The sequence below is a fragment of the Hirsutella rhossiliensis genome (genome assembly GCF_020360975.1).
Source record: "Hirsutella rhossiliensis strain HR02 chromosome Unknown scaffold00014, whole genome shotgun sequence".
Classification (NCBI taxonomy): Eukaryota; Fungi; Ascomycota; class Sordariomycetes; order Hypocreales; family Ophiocordycipitaceae; genus Hirsutella; species Hirsutella rhossiliensis.
The window spans coordinates 26,607-45,491 of record NW_025408680.1 but is presented as its reverse complement, the minus strand read 5'-3'; the positions used below and the strand labels follow the sequence as shown (position 1 = coordinate 45,491).

At 50.5% G+C, this 18,885-nt stretch overlaps 2 protein-coding genes across 2 annotated transcripts; one reads left to right on the top strand and one right to left on the bottom strand.

Annotated features, from left to right (window-relative positions):
• Positions 1-7,093: 7,093 nt before the first annotated feature.
• On the bottom strand, positions 7,094-7,636 carry HRG_09865 (retroviral aspartyl protease domain-containing protein; the record flags this gene model as incomplete). The annotated part of the gene is made up of 1 exon (XM_044868336.1): positions 7,094-7,636. The coding sequence occupies one exon, from the start codon at positions 7,634-7,636 to the stop codon at positions 7,094-7,096; it is 543 nt and encodes a 180-aa protein (XP_044716333.1).
• A 9,339-nt stretch (positions 7,637-16,975) lies between these two features.
• HRG_09864 (uncharacterized protein) lies at positions 16,976-17,337 on the top strand (the record flags this gene model as incomplete). Its single annotated transcript, XM_044868335.1, has 2 exons — positions 16,976-17,206; positions 17,263-17,337. 2 exons carry the CDS (start codon positions 16,976-16,978, stop codon positions 17,335-17,337), a joined length of 306 nt encoding a protein of 101 aa, XP_044716332.1.
• Between the last annotated feature and the right edge of the window lie 1,548 nt (positions 17,338-18,885).

The window sequence follows — 18,885 nt, the reverse complement described above, 5'->3', positions numbered from 1 at the left end:
CTCTCAACATACATATATACATAGTGGCACGTCCGTGCCACTATCCAGTGACTCACCACTTGTAAGTGCTGCCTAAACATGTCTTGGTCCATGTCTCATATCAAGTCAACAACAACCCCGTTGATATTTTTCAAGAACTTCCTATTGTTCGGATCCTCTTAGTCATTGCTGTTGGTACAAGGCAAAGGAGCGAAGATAGGGTTGTCTCGGCATAACCTAGATATTCTATCGCACGGAGGATGAGCAAGTGAGCATAAAGATCAGGGACTGGAAGACTCTTGATTCTTCTAACTTCTATCTAGAGCGTAGCATGGGCTGCATCTTTATAGGCGATGCGAGTGAACAAACTAGAACCTGATGGAAGGTTCTGTGACTGTTAAGCTGGTGACTACTGTGCGAGTCAGGGTTTCAGTCTGTTGGAGGCTGATGTACCCTGTGTGACATATTCTATTCGGACTTGGTATCCATGCCGAAATGGCCCGATCTTCCCATCTCCTTTCCCACACTACCTGACCGAACTCATCCACGACGAGCTCTTCGGCCTCTTCCAAGGCCCGTTTGCCCCGGAGATCGTCAGTAGACGCCCAGGTTGGCTTCCAAATGACCTTATATTCGATGGATCCGTTCCATGCCTTTCGTACCTCCCCCAAGCGTAAAAAGTCGTATTCCTGAGTGGTGCAAGTCGCAATGCGCTTCTTTTGAACACGATACGAAACAGAAGCAGCAGCGCGTGGCGCAGACTTCCTCTTACGCCTGCTTCGGCGCGGCTTGGTTACCTCGGACTTTTTACAAACTGTGATCGCTTCGGGAAGCACCTGCTGCACGTGTGATGGGCACTCAGGCTCGATCATTACGTTCTCTGCAAAATACTGTAAGAACTGCAAGTGCAGGTTGTCTGCGAGAGAACTCATAATACCTTGATTTGCCAAAACGCTACGCTGATGTGTCTTAGTTTGCTCACTGACGACCCTTTCGCACTCTGAGGAAAGAGACTGAAGACGGTTGGCGTCCATTGTTGGGCCTATGGTAGGTGCTGGGGATTGCGCGAGGCATGAGCAGGGTGGTTTTCCATATCTAAATATGGAAATACCCTTTCCATGAATGGCATGGAATAGGTATGGATATGGATCCATGTATTTCCATACTATTGGCTGAACCACGCCACTAACAAGGGTTCCTACAGGGGGCTACCTACAGGGGCTGTGGGCCTGGAACCCCCGCTACAAATCCGCACATCCACAAAATCAGCCTCACCACCAACCCACAGCATACCATTATCACCTGGCGACAATGGATTCTGAGCCTGTGTTAGTTATGTTTCTTCGATTCTGAATCCATTGCTTCGGATTCATTCGCGTCTATATCTCCCAAGACAAGAGAAAAACCTGCTTTTGGATCATGAAAACATGCTCATCTGGCAGTAATGTACCGGTAGTAAAAGGGTTAGGGGAAGCGGAGTTCAAAGGCAGGAACCGCCTCATATATTATCTTTATTGTCCCCAGAATGATCCCTACAGTACTTCTGTCACCGCCAGCTTTCGAAAACACCCTGAGGGCAAGAAAGTATGTCATCAACGTCGCAGAGAATTTATCTCCTCTTCAACCGTCCATCATCGAAGGATTTGATCAACTCTACGGGCAAGCGTGGGATCTGGGCCGTGTCTTCAAAGGCTACCTTGACCAAGAAATTATCAATAAAGAGAATTCGCCCTATTACGCCGCTTCTTTGGTCCTTCATCCAAGCTATCGCACGACGTACATCCACTCAAATTAGAAGAAGTGGCATAAAACTGCTTTCAAACGGGTCAAAGACCTTTGCTACTCTTACCGAAATACAAACGACGGTACAATTTCGTATCATGTACTGGACGAAGAAGAAGACAATGGCCTTGATGCATTTGATCGTATTTCAAGAAATCTGCAGAATTGTGCTCGACCTACAAGTCAAGACGAGTATGAAGATTACATCTCAGGTGATCCATATGAGATTGCGCCAACAACTGCTTTATCATGGTGGCTTCAAGAGCGACATAGGAACCGACGGCCGAAGTTATCACGAATGGCAATAGACATCCTATCAATGCCAGCGATGAGCGACGAGCCGGAACGGGTGTTTTCAGGGGCTCGTCGTACGATCTCCTGGGAAAGGGCACAATTGGATGCGGACCAAATTGAAAAGGGAGAATTGGTTGAAGCATTGGGTGAAGAACAATGTCTTGAAGAGGGAAGGGGCGGTGGCGTGACCGTGGCGTGAGAATTCGTGCAAATTCCCCGTCTGATTTCCCTCCTCGTCTTGGAACAAAACACGTAAGATTTGCCTACCCTCTCTTTTTGGACATTATCATTGAGCTCAATCAATTACTTCGTATTTTTAATTCACCATATGGTGTGAATTTGTCCATCTTGTCGAAGGTGTCTTCAGTGACATTTTGTCGTCGTGCACGGACCAAGTATGGAAAGGTGTATTGCAATACTTGCAATAAATGTGGGGCCGATACCGATTATCGATTGCAGGCCTTTCCATGTATGGAAAACCACCCTGGGCATGAGGTTGTCCCCTGCATCAATGTCTCTGGGCCCGTCGAATTGACAACGGGAACGCCAAACTTGACGTCGGGGGTTTCATCAGGCTCCGAGATGGTCTGAATGGGTTCACTTGTGCTTCCTGATTTGCTGCTGGAGCCAGAGTTGCAGCTCCTTGAACTGGACGGCGAGGGAGACGGGGTCGAGGACGGGAAGTTCCACGTGACTGCAGAATGGTGGGATGAGTGACCTTGACTCGGAGAGGGCCAGCGGTATGTCTTCTTCAGAGTTATCCGGTCCATCTTCACAGTGGTCACGTAGGAAACAAAGATATGGAAGAAAAGTGTTAGATGGTGAGAATCCGGGAATGGGAATCCGTGACCCATTTATAGACAATCTGAGCCCCCCATGCCCTCAGCTATTGAGTAACGAGAAGAGGAAGACGGGGGCCAGCTTTGCCGAAGTCATCACTGTGACGTATCAGTGCCTCCTTCCCAAGGCGCAGCCCTTCCACCCACCTTGAGAGTCGTGGGCGGTAAGGGACAAGCTGGGGACAAGCTGGGGACAAGCCGGGGACAAGCCGGGGACAAGCCGGCAATGCCAACAGCCCCCCTTGTCCCTTTTCCACTCTCCACACTCTCTTCCCTCTCACTGGTCTGGTCACCAGCCCCTCCCTCTTCCTCCACGAGCATCGCTTCTCCTGCCCCCCCCCCCGAGTTGAGTTGCATCGCAAAGCTGCAGCAGAGTAGGGAGCAAGCACCCAGTCTCAGTGCGCGCCCGGGAAGCAGCTCGCCCAGGTAAGATCACCGGACCACATACCCCATAAACGTCACCTTTAGAATAGTCCGTCGTTGGGCGCCCTGGCACGAGCCGCGGCGAGGAAAGCTGTGTACCCGAAACTCGTACGATTCGACATAGCCTGCGAGGTTGAGGAAGGATCATTCTACCTTCATGCGGACACTGGAACAGAGTGAACCAAAATGGTGTTCTGTTGAAGTCATGTAGGTAACAGTACAACTGTGACGGTACAAGTGCACGAACAAGGTCGGGTGCGACTTGGGTAAAGTGATTGTCTACGAAGAGAGAAGGAGGTTCCTAAGGAAGACTCTGACTTTCGCTATTTACATGAATCAAAGTGAGACATTTCATAAAGTATGAAAGTCACATGATCGTTCCCTCACACATGGGCCTCCCTTACTCCATCGCTTCTGATTCTTCCACGTCTTGCTGAGCCTGTAGGCGAGCATTTTGCACTTCTTGTTTCGTGGGTCTGGGTTTGTTTTTGCTGTGCTTCTCGAAGTCTCTGATGGCGATGTGAGCGTTGACGACGTTCTGTAGTGGTTCCCATGTTGCCTGCTCAAGGTCGAAGCCTCTCCATAGTATATGGTACTGGAAGCCTTTCTGTTTTGTGCGTTTCGAGTCCAGTATTGCTTCAATCGCCCAGAGTTTCTCCCCCTTTGCATCTAGCGTTATTGGTGGGGGCGGTGTGTTGTATTGGCCGGGGAGCGGGTCGTTTGGTGACGGTCGTAGGAGGTTGGCGTGGAATGAATTGTGAATTGAGTCTAATTCATGTGGCAACTTCAGTTGGTAGGAGTGAGGGTTGAGCACGCGCTCGATTCGAAAAGGGCCAATGAACTTATGATCTAGTTTGGGGATGGGTCTGGTCGAATCGATGTTGCGTGTGCTAAGTAGCACCATGTCTCCAACTCGATACGCTGGCGCCGGTGATCTATTTGCGTTGGTGAACTGTTCTTGTGAGGCTTGAGCTGAGAGCAGGTTTGTCCGAAGTAGATCAGTGATTTCTTGCATCTTGGCGACAAATTCGTTCCCCTCGTTGCAGCGTTCTGCCAGGTCTTTGGATGCCGCGAGTGGTATTGCGCGAGGGGGACCAAAGCTCATTCGGGGGTGGTAGCCTGTGTTCGCAAAAAATGGAGACATTCCCGTTGAATCGCTAACAACGTTACGGGCTGCGAATTCGGCCAATGGGAGCCACTCGTCCCAGTCGTCCTGAGCAAAGCTAACATACTGGCGAAGGTATTGTTCGAGAAATGAGTTAGCGTTTTCCGTCTGGCCGTCAGTTTCGGGGGGGTATGCTGTGGAGAGGCTGATATTGATCTGTAGGCGGTGGCAAACCGCTTTCCAGAATTCCGAGACAAACAGTGGTCCTCTATCAGATACGATTGAATCCGGTAGTCCATGGAGTTTCCAGACATCTCGTACGAAGAGCGTTGCCAAGTCATGTGCTTTCATGTCGGTCTTGCAAGGCGTGAAATGTCTGTCCTTTGACAGCCTATCGACTACCACCATGATTGCGTTGAATCCACGAGCTGTGCGCTGAATTGGGCCAATGAAGTCAACGGACAAGTCCCTCCATCTTTGCAAGGGAACTGGGAGCGGTTTCAACGTCCCCTGGTACCGTAACCGGAGGTCTTGTTCCTCAGGCATCCGTGGCAATTGCGTGTGAATTGTTTCGTATCGGCGCTAAGCCTTGGCCACCAATAAGAGCGTGAAATGAGTTCGTATAGCTTGTTTTTCCGGGTGGCCTGATTCGACGCTGTCGTGGGCGAGTTGAGTGAGAAGGGTCCGTAGTTCGCCTGCGGGTACGTATAGCCTCTCTCGGAAATATAATCGGCCTTCGTTTATCATGCATTCCGATAGAAACTTCCTTCGAGTGAGGAGTGCCATGGGGTTTGAGCATCTCGTCCCTGATTTTCATCCACCATTCGTCCTCCTCATAGCCCTTGTCTAGAAGTCTTGTGATTCTGTGGTTGATTGGTTCTGGCTGAATTTCGTCAAGAATGGCGGGACATAGTGCAATTTCTTGTTCCCAGGAGAGATTGGCAAAGAGTTCTGAGAGCTCGGGGTCAAGCTTTAGTTGTTCTTGTACGGAGGAGTCTACGTTGCAAGGCTTAAGCAGCGACTGTTGTTGGTACTGGATGCGGTCGTCATTTTCATCTTTCGGCAAGTCTTGTGATCTTCGTGTGAGTGAGTCAGGTTTTCCGTTCTCTTCCCAGGCACTGACTTGATAGCGAATGGAACTGTGATAGGAATTCGCTCCACCTGACTTGTCGTCTTGAAAGTTGCTTGGTTGTCATGAAATATCGAAGGTTGGCATGGTCAGTGATGACTGTAATCTGGTGGTGCGTGCCTTGGAGTTCGGGTCTCCAGCATTCGAAGCAGCGTACAATAGCCAAAAGTTCTTTGTCATAGATCTCGTAATTGCACTCAGCGGGGTCGTACTTCTTGGACATGAAAGCCACTGGGTGTAGCACTCCTTGATCATCTTCCTGGGAGAGGATGCCCGAAGAGACAAAATCGGATGCGTCGCATTCGACAAACACTTCTCTTGCGGGGTCGAAGTGTCTGAGGATTGGCGCTGAAGTGAAGCTATTTTTGAGCATATCGAATGCTTCTTGGCACGATGAAGTCCAGTTCCATTTGACTAGTTTCCGTGTCAGGGCAACAAGTGGTCGTACGATGCGTGAAAATCCCTTGATGAACCGTCTGTAGAAATTCGAGAATCCTAAGAAGGCTTGAACATCTTTGACGTTGATAGGGGCCTCCCAGTTGATGAGACAGTCGACTTTCTCTGGGTCCATCCGTACTCCAGTGGTTGAGATGATCATGCCCAGATATTTAACTTCAGTAGTCTCAAATTCGCATTTCTTGACGTCAAGTTGTAGGCCTGCGGCTTCAAGTGCTTGAAGTACTGATTTGACGTGGAGTCTGTGGGTGGCGAGGTCGTCTGAGTAGATGAGAATGTCGTCGATGTAGGCTGTGCAATATCTATCAAGGAATGGGCGTAAGACTTCGTTGATTCGAGCTTGAAAGGTAGCTGGGGCGTTTGATAGTCCAAAAGGCATCACCATGCTCTCGAAGAGACCATATCTTGTGTTGAACGCCGTCATCCACTCCTGACCCTCCTTGATGCGTATTCGATTGAACGCTGCGACGACATCGAGTTTGGTGAAATACTTGGCTTGGCTTAGCTGAGAAAGTGTCTCCTGGATTAACGGTAGCGGGTAGCGGTTCTTGATGGTTATCGCGTTAAGAGCTCGGTAGTCCACGCAAAACGAAGGCCCCTCCTGGCTTCTTTGCAAATAACACCGGCGAGGCCGCCGGTGAGGTGCTAGCGCGTATAAAACCCTTGTCAAGGTTTTCCTGAAGGAATTTCCGGAGGACGAGAAGTTCGTCTTGGGACATCCCGTACAGAGGTCCATGTGGTGGAGTCGTTCCAGGTTGAAGTTCAATTTCGTGGTCGCAGTCTCGGTGTGGGGGGAGTTTATCCGCCTCTGATTGGTCGAATGCCTTCAAGAATTCATGGTAGTGTTGTGGTACTTTTGTTGCAGGATCGATCAAAGTCTTGGGTTCGAGGGCTTTGTGAATGTCTTCGAGTGATGCCCCTGAAAGGTACATATCGGCTGCTATTTTCCGGGAAGCTCAGGTTCCTGTGTTTGTTGGTCCTTGGGGTTAAGGGAGGTGATTCCGTCCTGTAGCTGGAGCTCTCGGTTCATCTTGTCCATGTCTGTGAGTGCAGAGTCGAATCGGACCCGTCGGCGTGTTTTAGGTTCTACGAAGGTGGAGGCTTCTGTGATGACCCCAAGTTCAGCCAGCCTTTGTCGATCTCATACAGTGATAATGAGAATACGTCGACGTCGCGGTTTTTGGTCAGCATGTGGAATGCGGCTGCGCCGACTCTTCGGGGATTGATGGGCGTGGCAGTATAGTCGTGGTTGCAGAACTTGACAAAGAGGAGCTCAGAAACAGGCAGTTGGTATTGTCCTTTCTCCATGCAGTATTTGCGGCAGTGATCAGAGTTGAAAGTGACCACATTCGTGCTCCAATTGACGATTGGGTTGTGATCTGTTAGCCAGGGTTTTCCAAGTATGACATTATACTTCCCAAGCTTCGTTACGTAAAAAAGCATCTTCTCCTTGTGTCCCTTGATGTCCATGTTGAGCTTCACCACATGAGTGATGTCGCCAGCCGAGGAGGGTCTTCCATCGACTACGTTCAGCCGGCGACGGTTTCGTAATTCATAAAGCGTGAGTTTGTTGGTGTGCGCGAAGGATTCGTCTATAAACCCCTTTCCGGTGGCACCTGAGTCAAGCATTGCTTCGGTTTTAATCGGAGTGGAATTGTCTTCGATTAGGTTACAAGGCAGTAGCAAATGAGCTTGGTTGGTGTCCAGAGAAGAGAGCAGTAGATCGCCCTTTTTCTTGCGTCTCCTGCGGCGACTTCCGTCGGAGACTACACTTTCCGTCCTCCATGGTGCGGTGTCGCAATTGAGGGAACGATGTTTGCCGAGCTGCACCAATGGCAGAGTCCATGCGTTGTGCAATAGGCTCTGCGTGCCGCTCTCTGCTTCCGTTTGGGGTCTACGACCAGAGGCGACATCTTTGGCCCCCAGGTGATGACGCTCAAATCCATTGAATCCCCGCCGTTAGAGGTCGTCGATTGTGGCGTGGTGGAGGTTGTAAGGTTGCTTTGTGACTTGCTGAGTTGTCGGTGTTTTTCTTGAAGTAATTGGCATTGACTTGACGGCATTCGTTATCGCAGATACGGACAAGGTCCATAAATTGACTAAGTTCGGTAGGTGTATCTTTGCCCTTAGTGAGAAAGTCTCCAGATAACGTTGTCGTGGAGGGCACGTCGGAGGTGAGCAATGAGCGCCCCACTATCCCACTCGGTGAGCTTGGCGACGGCATACCATTCGGGAGGAATGTCGTAAGGGATCTATGGCCTTGTTTCATGTCAAAGATTTTGAGTTGGGCGGTAGCTTTAGCGTCAATATCCCCGAAGGCTGACTGAAGGGTGCTTTTATGGCATTGACATCGTCGAAGAGAACCACCCCATCTTTAATGTTGTAGCGGACTTGGTCATGTGCTTTGCCTTTAAGGCATGAGACGACATATCCCATACGTTGAGGTTCCGAGTTCCACCAATCTTTATTCATTTCGAGCTTCAACTCGAGGTGCTGGAGGAAATTCGGCAGAAGCGTGGGGTCCTCTCCGGTGAAGGCCTCAGGATCAGGGTGTTCTGGTGTGCGGTGTGAAGCTCCTTTGACTGAATGATCTTTAGGTATGCTTCATTTTCTGCCATAAGACGGGCGATCGTTGCGTCTCCATCACTTTTAGAAATGAGCGTGTTTTCTAGGCGGGTTTGGAGGTCCTCCATGTCCCTTATTGTCGTCGTGGTCGAGGCACGTAGTGAATCGATTACCGCTTGCATACTGTATGCGGCATTGCATACGAGGAAGACTTCTTTCATGAGACCGGCTGGGTTAGCAACAAAGGCATTTCGGAACGTTTCATTGGTATTGCTGGCGTTGAGGGGGCAGGGGCACTCGATCGACGGGTGGGGGCAGCGGTAGCCATTGGGTTGTTGACGGTGTGGTGGTTTAGGTGAGAATTTGGTTGCAGGGTGTTTTGGTGAGGTTTGAAAGCGACAAGTGCGGTTTAGAACTATCGAAATCAATAGTCACGTCGCGGACGGTGATCTATTGAGGAGGGTAGTTGGTAGACAATATGTGACGGTACAAGTGCACGAACAAGGTCGGGTGCGACTTGGGTAAAGTGATTGTCTACGAAGAGAGAAGGAGGTTCCTAAGGAAGACTCTGACTTTCGCTATTTACATGAATCAAAGTGAGACATTTCATAAAGTATGAAAGTCACATGATCGTTCCCTCACAACAACTTGCAAGGCGCGTTCTGTCCCTGAAGAATATGTCGATATGACTCGCTCGCGTAAGTCAACTTCGAGAGGGAGACGAGGGCAAAAATTTGCCCATGAAACGATGTTGGTGCTCATGTACGGAGTTGCTGACTTCCAAACTTCAACGCATTTCTTCCGCCTCAGTAGAGTCAACAAGCTTTACTCAACGACTCTACCTATCTCTTAGGGCGTAAGTTTGACAAGGTAGAAGAAACGACTCTCAAGCTCTACCCCGACTATAGGGCTTCAAGTGGCCAAAGCGACTTACACTACTGTCCGCTACCCAGAGCCCGCTCAATGGGTGGTTATCGCTCTTGGGTGAAAAATGGCATACCTACGCTACGGCCGAATTATCAAAGTGTTTGATCTCTCATGTTTATCAATGGTGGAAGCTCTCATAAGCTACTAAAGCATACTAGTGTTTGTCCTTTCTGAGGCAACCTCTTCGCTTTGACAGTCTGACTTGGCTCCTGTGACTCTTGGAGGAGCACTGCCGTCTTTTTTGCCATCGCCAGACCTATTGAAATCCGAAGGCGTTCTCCTCACCGCAGGCGGATATAGCTTCTCCTGAATCGGCAATCAGCGTTGGGACTTGTCTGCGAACAGGTCCACCCACGAGGTCAATAGTAGCTGGGAAAGACGAATCGTTCGTAGAATTATAGTCATAGGTTTTAAGTTTTCGTCGCACAAGTATGTAGACGTCAGCATCATATCGACGGCTTATTTGGTGGCATCTCTTCATAATACGTGACGTCGCCCTTGAAAAATTGTCCCATGTTCTGTCTCGCTTCGATGCCGGATTCATTCCCGATATTGTAGACCGTCTAGATTTCAGAGCTTTCGCCGCCGTCTTTTCATGGATAGCGGTCTTTAAAACCTTGCTCTGCAACATTAAGTAGCCATTTGCTGCTCAAGGTCGCCATGATCTTGTCTATATGTCGGCTGTGCTCACTACCTAATGCCGTAGTACATACTGCCTGCTAAGATCTGCGTTTTTCAACACAGGTGATTTAAGCAAGTGGTCCGGGCATTCCAGGCAACACAGCCAGAATAAGCCAATGGTACATACGCAGTAACATGAATCCTGCTCTTCTTCGAAGGTATGACTTCTCACCACACGACGGCTATGCACCATTTACGCTGCTTGCAGGGCTTGTCACACAACAAGAGGCACGGACAGTATGGATGACTGAGCAACGATCGGGAAGGAGATCCCCTGTGAATCGGGCAACGAAAGACTCTTGATTCTCTATCTAAGTGATGGTGAAAATTGGCTTCTTATACTTGTGATTTTGGGCTGAGTGGCGATGTTGCCACCCAGGCAGCATAGATGACGACGTCACCTAGAAGGTTCGAATCCATCACTAATATGGCATTACGAACTGCTTGCTGCCTGTTAGGCAGCACAGTGAATGAGCGTTCCGATCTTGCCGCTGCTTGTTCATTCGCTATACCATAGTTACCCCACAGTTATGCAATGTCGGTACAGCTGGGTATAATTGTGAGGGTTTTGTCGGACAGTAGTGTCCCACACCTCGCACGCGACAGCGGTTGATCTTTGTGGCATCAGTCGCTTCTTGTTCTTTAGATAATTCTCATCAATTGACTAATGCCACAAAGATCAACCGCTGTCACGTGCGAGGTGTGGGACACTGCTGTCTGACAAAAGACAAGACAGAGCTGAAGAATATGTGCTTCGCGTATATTCTATCAGCTCATCATCCTGGGACTGTACTGTAGTCATTTTTACGATCATTAAGTCACTCAATAGCGACCGTACGTGCGGGAACCTGTCGCACGCCTAAAAAACTGGGGCACTGATCATTCACGCTCCAATGGCAATCTTTGGAAGAGAACACCAAATTGTGCAGATATCCTCTGGCTACGTAAGGTTATTCCCTTGTGAACGTGGGGAACTCTAATTGGAACCACGGAGCGAAAGTGAAGTGGGGGCTGCGATGCGCTGGCAGAGGCTGTCTCTACAGTGGTCGGGCATAAAGGAACAAGGAAAACCACAAGCTCCTGTCGGAGGTTCTTTAGAGATCAACAATTGAATCACTGGCTCCCGTTCTTCACTCTCTGTTTCGTTGTGCTTGTTCGCCTCACAGAACCATGGGAGGAGGAGCTATTTCAAGATCAACATGTAGTACTGAGTGCAAAGTATAGCCGTATCACGCTCCGGTTTGTATCGGGCCGGCCACCATGCAGTTCTACCATATATGTTGCAGGTTTATGCGAAGCCATCGAAAGAGCACAGTTGTATTCTTGGCCGCCTCTGGTGGCAGGTTACGAAGGGCATCCAACCAGCACCGAATCGAAGCGGTCACAATAAGTCACTGGCCTTCAAGCGTATACGTCGTACTGTCCTTGCTGTGTAGGCAATTCTGTCCCCAACAGGAAGTAATAGGTATGAACCGGCGAGGTTAAAAGCTGCCGAGTAAAGATTGACGAGGTTTAGAGCGGCAAGGTTTAGAGCGGCAAGGTTCGACGCGGCAAGGTTTGGTTTGATGCGGCAAGGTACCACAACCAAACCCAACTGGTGCATTCGCGCTAACCTCACGTGTTGAGCAATATGTACAGTAAAGCCCGGACGACGCGATACCTGGATCACAATGTACCTTTGAAAGTGATGAAAGAGTGAGTCTATGTAGAGCAGCTTCAAGTGCATGCGCCCAGACCGCGGCGTCCGAGGTTACCTAGTAGAACGGACCAGACTTTCTGGCCGGCATGAGTGGTGCGAATCGGATGCACTAGGTACCGGTACACTGCCGCCTATTTGGAACCATGAGACACTTTTGGCAATCTCCGCATTCCAAAGTCCTTAGAGGATCATATGTAGACAGGATCTGTTCATGCTGGGGACGTTGGCAGTCGGGGAGCCATGTACGCTATTTTCAGCGTGTTTGGGCTGCTGTGTTGCGAGACTGCAGAGAAAAATGGCCGCAATGGCCATCATTTTTAATCGTCGACAAGTATGTATCTCCTATGTACGAACGAGCTACTGTTAAGAAAACAGTAGCGCGATACTTCGATGTGGATAATATGCACCGTCTATTGACCCAAATCTGGGACAAGTTTATACTTTCGAAGGCGGACGCTGTACCTGAACCCCCCCTGTATGTATGTAACACCATAGCAGGCATTTCCCTCCGTCTCTAGCGAACCCGACATGAAGGCATTTCAGAAGCAAATGGTTTGCCTGCTACTTTTGCGCGTCCCGGCCTTGAACCGCCCATCCCTTCCTGACTCCGTCCCCTTGCGATGTGGTCAACTTAGTCACGGTTATTAATAAGTGTTGTGTGCTGCTTGCATCTGGCTTTCACCAGGCTACTGGTTGTGTGACGCTTCTTTGCTCGCATTGTGTGTCGCTGCACCCTCGGGATACTGACACCGTTCATTCTGAGATGGCCCCCGCTATGGTCTTGGCACTTGCTTTGGCGGAGTTTGTCAGTGCCCAACGCCCACTGCCGCAACCTCAAGCCCGCAGTTCAGGCCGAGAAAGGCGTTATCCGCCTGGCTCGCATGCCATGGGCGCTGGGGTGTCGAGTCGTCCGCCCTTCGAGAGAGTGAGTTCAATATCGCCATCGGCTTCTCAATGAGCAATACTGGCTGGAGCTTTCTGTATCTGCGCAGCCCGCGGCTGGCAGACCAATATATTCCCCTCCGTCTCTGAGATTCCAATTTCGATAGTCCGGACTGCAAATGACACCTCAGGAGCAGCTTCACAGGCGTGGAGCTCGTTTGGCGGGGATGTCCAGGGCGCGAGCAGATCGACTCTACAGCCTGCTAGAACCAGGAAGCTGGATACACCGAGCCAAGAGCTGAATCCACCAGGCCGGTTTACAACTCTTACTAGCTTTACAAGGTTCGATACTCCTAGCATTATTTTTTCGCTCAGGCTGTCCGAGTCAAAAAGCCAAGAAGGTGTAGTAACAAGGGGTTATGTCAGCCCAACCTTCAAACGCCCGGGTTATACCGTCCACCTTTGCATTCGAGACCTCGGAGACGGAAACCAGGTCGATTCAACAGCAGGCTTGGCAGCATCAACAGCAGTTGAAAAGCTCAACTCATTGAGACCTCCAGAGCCCTGGACTGCTTCCGGTTCGAGAACGATCATCGTCCCGAGTTCCGCCAGCCCCAAAGCCCAAATTTTCACCTGGACAGGTAGGATGGATGTGTCACATCATGAGCAAATGTCTTTGGTCCAATCAAGCGCCCCGTCATTTTCGGAAAAGTTTACTATTCCCGCCACTGTAAGCAAAGTGATTCTAAGTCCCTGCACATAGAAATGGGCACCCCCCTGTTTTGGGCACCCCAAAAAAATCACGACCATTTTCAACACCATTAATTCAATCCCTTCTCACTGCCCACCACCGTGCACTACGATACAATCGTCACCTATTTCTGAAACCTCAGCTTCGGTTTCATCAGATTCTTCATTCTCAGCTGCGTTCACCTCCTCCTGCGCCCGTCGTATTGCCTCAATATTGGCGAACCTCGAATTCGGGCTCGTGACCACCCTCTTCCTTTTTCGGCTTGACGGCCGCCAATTGTGTTTCCAGTGCCTGAATCTGCAATTGAGCTTTTGCTAAAAGGCCATCCTTCTCGTCAAACCCTTTTGTGATCTTCCTGAACAGCAATCTCTTCGTGGGCACGTCGTCGTCTAGCTGGTTGAATTGAACTACCTGAACCTTCAGATCTTGCGAGCGCCTCGGGGTCGACCACGCAATCTGGGATGTGTCTGATTGCCAGTCACTGGTGGGTAAGTGGCTATTGAATGCATTGGCCACATTTTTCGCGTTCTTTTGCGTCTGTTGCTGTTCTCCAGCAGAAGAGGGCTCAAAGTGGCTTCGCCATCGACACCGGCCACAAACCCGTCGCTTTCCAGCCACCCTTGATGTTTGACACAGTGAGCGCTTGCTCGCGTGCTTTCTGGTAGCAGGAAAGAAAGTTTTGCTTGCCGACTGGGCTTGAATCGGTCAGGAGGCTGAGAAATCCGACCTGTTTGCGGTAGTAGTGCTTAAGAGCGAGAAGACAGACAAATCGAGCGGTTGCAGCACATGAGAGGTATGGGAGGTAAGAAAAGAAGGTGAATCTGATGCTGGTAGCATAGATACATGAAGTCAACCGTCTCGTGACTTCCGTGGCCGTCCAATACTAGCAGTCTTCGCTCCGAAGGGTCGGGTGGCTGGGTTCTTGGAATGAACACCTTTCGAGCCACTCCACCGCAGTTTGGTCCGAAGTCCAGCCGTTCTTTGTCGCAGTGAATTGCCAGTCACTAAAAGTACTGAGATCTTCTGGGAACCACTGTTGCTGGACCGATTTGCCCTTGAAAATGACGGGTGGAGGGAGGAAGGTGCCGGCAGCGGACACGCACTCGATGAACGACGTCCAGACCCGAGAACCAGGCGTCTTCTTTTGTACAGATCGTTTTTCAGCACTGCCAACGACCAGGCCATTCTCCCCAAGTCCTTCCATGATGCCTGCTTCATCCATGTTGTACCTGTTCTCCGGCTTAATAGCCAGAATCTCGGAAGGAAGAAATTGTTGAACCAAGGCCGAATTACCTCGGTAGAAGCGCCGTTGACACGCGCAGAGTCTCTGTGATGGCACTTCTGGGTCCGAACTGCAGGATTTCGTCTTAAAAATGCTTGCATCCAGTGTTTTCCGAGCGGTGTGGTCTCCTTTGACGGCGAGCATGCGCTGCGCGAACTGCCTGATCTGCGAGTGAGTGGGAGGAAGGCCCAAGGCGTCCTGAATGAGAATCCATTCGGTAAGTTGCTTTTCCTGTGTCTGAGAAAGCCTCTGAAGAGCAGAAAATGCATCCTTTCTGCATTCGTGACCATGCATGCGATTGTAAAGAGTTGCCCTCGGGACGCCCCAATCGCGAGCAGCCTTCTTGGCGGATCCGCCATTGGCGATTGCCTCAAGGGCGCTGTGAATGTCAGACTCTGTATATTTCATCAGTAGTGGCTTGAAGACACATGCGTCAATTTTTTAGCAGATTGGATGCGTTTCCGCGGTGAAATTTGCTGTTGAAGTTGACGCAGCCGTTTAGGTTGGGCACCCATCTTGGGTGCCCAAAACAGGGGGGTGCCCATTTCTATGTGCAGGGACTTAGCTGACACACGAAATGTGTCGACAAACACCCTGGAAACGCCCATGACCCAGCCACAGCTTTCAGCAAGCAGGAAGATGCCCACAGCTTTCACGATTAGTCGTTCCGCTACAACAGAATCGACCCGGGAGTGGTTCACAAGATCAATATCATCCGTGCTGCACTTGGATCCCAATATATCATGGCAATCAGACATTCTAAGGCCGGCTTCCATACTTCACGTCTCCTATTCTCCAACATCATCGAAGGAACGCCTCAACTCCAATATTGCAATGCAAACAACGCCTTTGGGCCTGTCTTCTGCTTTCGGTACCGCCGACCCCCAACCGTACAAATCTATATCGACGCCCTTAAAGGAGAGCCAATTTTCTCGTCGATAGTTTCAAGCTTGATTCCAGTGCTCTCAAGCGGTAGACCTATCGAAGCGGGCAATGCAACGCCCCGGCTAAGATCCACCACAACTAGTTCTTTTGCAGAATCCTTACCAACTCATGGTAGCCCTAGTGATGATGGCAACTTGGACCCTCTCGCGCCCCTCGCAGCAGACCTTGGTCGAAGGTTAGCTTCTCGGATTTGAAGCACCCCTTATCAGATTCCGCACGGCAATTTTCAACAAGCAAAGGAGCCATACACCGGCATACCAGCCTGAGTCTCTCGAATCAGAAGCCCTCGCCTGGGGGAGGTTTCGACAAGTTTGGAACATCGCAGCCTTATCCGGTTTTCGAACCGACGCATCTGGAGATACTTGATATTAGCATCTCAACGTATTCAAATCCAATGGATTCGACTCGGCCCTCTGTTACCCGAATTTGAGTTCAGGGTCCTCGGCTTTCGTCTTGACCGGACCCCCTTCGACACAAACATTCCAAGTGGCCAGTACAGAACTCGTGGTTCCTGATCCTCCGCCTCCCACTACATTAATCACTGAGCCGACTTGGGTTATTACACAATCCAATGCAGGAGACGGAGGTTCTCCTGGGATGCAGCCGCCGGTCATCAAGTCTCATCAAGCTGTTACTCCTGAGAACTTCTTGCCTCCAGATAGCCCTGCAGCAAAGCTCACAGTAGCCTCGTTACACTCAACAACGGATGTCCGAGCTTTGATTCAAAGCTCCGTCGACGCAAGTCCGTCCGTCGAGCGAACGACTGAATCATTTACCATGCGCACCAGTCAAGCCTTTAACGGAGTCCCTATAGATGTTACCACCATCTTGTTCGCGAGCCAAGAAGTTGTACCCTCAATCGGTCTCAAAACATCGCCGAGACCAACCTCGGCTTCGCTTGAGGCTGCAAAGCTTTCAAGCCTTCTCCCACAAACCCATCTGATAGAATCTCGCCCAGCGGCCGCTATCAAACGCCTCCGCCGGAAACTGTTCCGATCCAAATAGGGTTTCTATCCCTTTAAACTATACTTTTATTTCGAAGAACCCAAGCGCTGCTTCAGTTATTCTCCAACTTTTACCCCGAGCTCTGGCCGCTACCAGCACGTTTCCTCTGACACACTTCCAGTGTACGCGTTGGAGCCCTATGATACAAGAGACTCCTGGGGCTACATCACCACTGTGGCCAAAGTACATTACCCTGAAAATTTGGTAGACAAGCTCCAGATAGACTTGTGGATGCCTAGCTCGCGAGTTTATCACCACGAGGAGGATGCCGTCAATAACCTCACTGCTCTCATCAATCCGAAGATTGACGTCCGAGACAACGTCAAATCCGGCCGAGTAACGACTTACGGCGCTCTCCCACGAGCACTAGTTTGGTTCAGAGCCACGACGCGTTTGATTCTACTGAAGCAGGAGGTCAAGGTCCGAGAGAGGGTGACATCTATCGGCATCATCACGGGCACCGTTGGTGCTAGTCTGCTTTGCAGTACCGCGCTGTTCTTGCTAATCAGCCGGCTCAGGCGCGGAAGAAATTCACCTCGGAGTTCCGAATTGAGAACTGCCAATCGAAGTGGTCGCAGAACGTCACATCTTGACTGCGGAGCAGCAGCAGAACTTTCAGTCGATGACGGTCTCCTTGGCCACGATGCACGGCCTCTTGATTTGCGGGGTCACACCCGCAAAGTAAGTCTAGCAGCCAAGGAATCAAGAGTCATAGGAGGTTGATATCTGCTCCTCTTGCCGTTTCCAATTCACTTGGATGGGTCAACGAGTCTGAAGCGAGTGTAGATACAAAGACGTCACATAAGATGCATATTGAGCGACACACGTAGGGTTATTGATAATCTGTAGCAAGACGAGATTGGAACAGAGTCGTTAATGCACGGGATGGCTCCGGACAGACAGGTTCCGACAGACATATTGCAGGGATTATCGCGCTAAGCATGGGTTAAAAGCCATCGCGCCTTGACTACAACCTGAACGGGCACAAGTGCCATTTTTCAGTCTGAAGGAAATCCACTAGTATACAATCCTGGGTAGGCCGCTGTTGCAGTTCCAACTGCGTTTCATCCTCCTTGAAGCCTTCCGCTTCTTGCACCGCGGCTTAGGCATATCGGGTTCCTCACCCTTTCGGGCCTTTCCCGCTCTATCTGGAGACTTCCCAGTAGCAGTCGTCGCCTTCTCTATATCCTTCGTGCTCCGTGTTCGACTACGTCTCGTTTCCCGAAGAAGCTGTGGCGAAGTTGCTAAAGGAGAGGACGGGGTCGAGGAAGGGTCAGGAAGCTGATCAACTCCCTTCAGCAAATCCGAAGTGGCTCGGTCCGCTCGAGCGGCAGTATGCTCTGCGGCCTCACGGCCGGTCATGGATCGCCTTTTCGTGCTACCGTGCGATTTGAACCTCTTCAAGCCAGGCGAATGCAGTGCTTCCGGCAATTCCGGAGGCAGGAGGGCTCTTGACTGTACCTGCGCCTGGAAATCTGCTATTAGACGGTCATTCTGTAGGCGAAAGAGTCTCGAGAACTCCTCTGCCTGCTGTCCGCCGAGGCTCCCTGTACTTGAACGACCTCCAATCCCGATTGAAGAACCATGTTCCTACCGCCATCTTGGTAACGATCCCTGGATTTTTGGGACCTCGGGAGCTGGCTGCTTTGCATAAGACATGGTCCAGCTGCGTACCACCGCAGGTCCGTCGAGTAACCGGCGTGGATGAAGGACATTGAGTGGGACATTGAGTGGGACAGGCCAGGACCTGACAACAGCCTCGTACAGCCAGTGTCGACAGGGCAGGCCGTATCTGAGTGGGAACTCACACGCGAAGGGACATCCAGGTTCGTTGAGAAGGCCCAATACCTTACCGCTCCTTCTCGAGCTCAGTGTTTTGCCTCCATCTTAGAGCTTTTGCTGCCTCCCACTCCGGAGCTAGCTTGCTTAGAACGTAGTGTGGAACCTTCCCGATAAGAAGGCGGAAAGCAGCTCGGTCCAACAGCCTTGGGACGTCAGCCCTGCTCCGATCCTCGTCTTCAGTGATTTTTTGAGTTAATTTCTTCAAGCTTTCGGCCAGTTTTTGACAGGATGCCTGCAGGGGAAGCTGCCTGTTCAGAGACTGTTTGACCACGACATGGTAGCTTTCGTTCCTCTGCGTG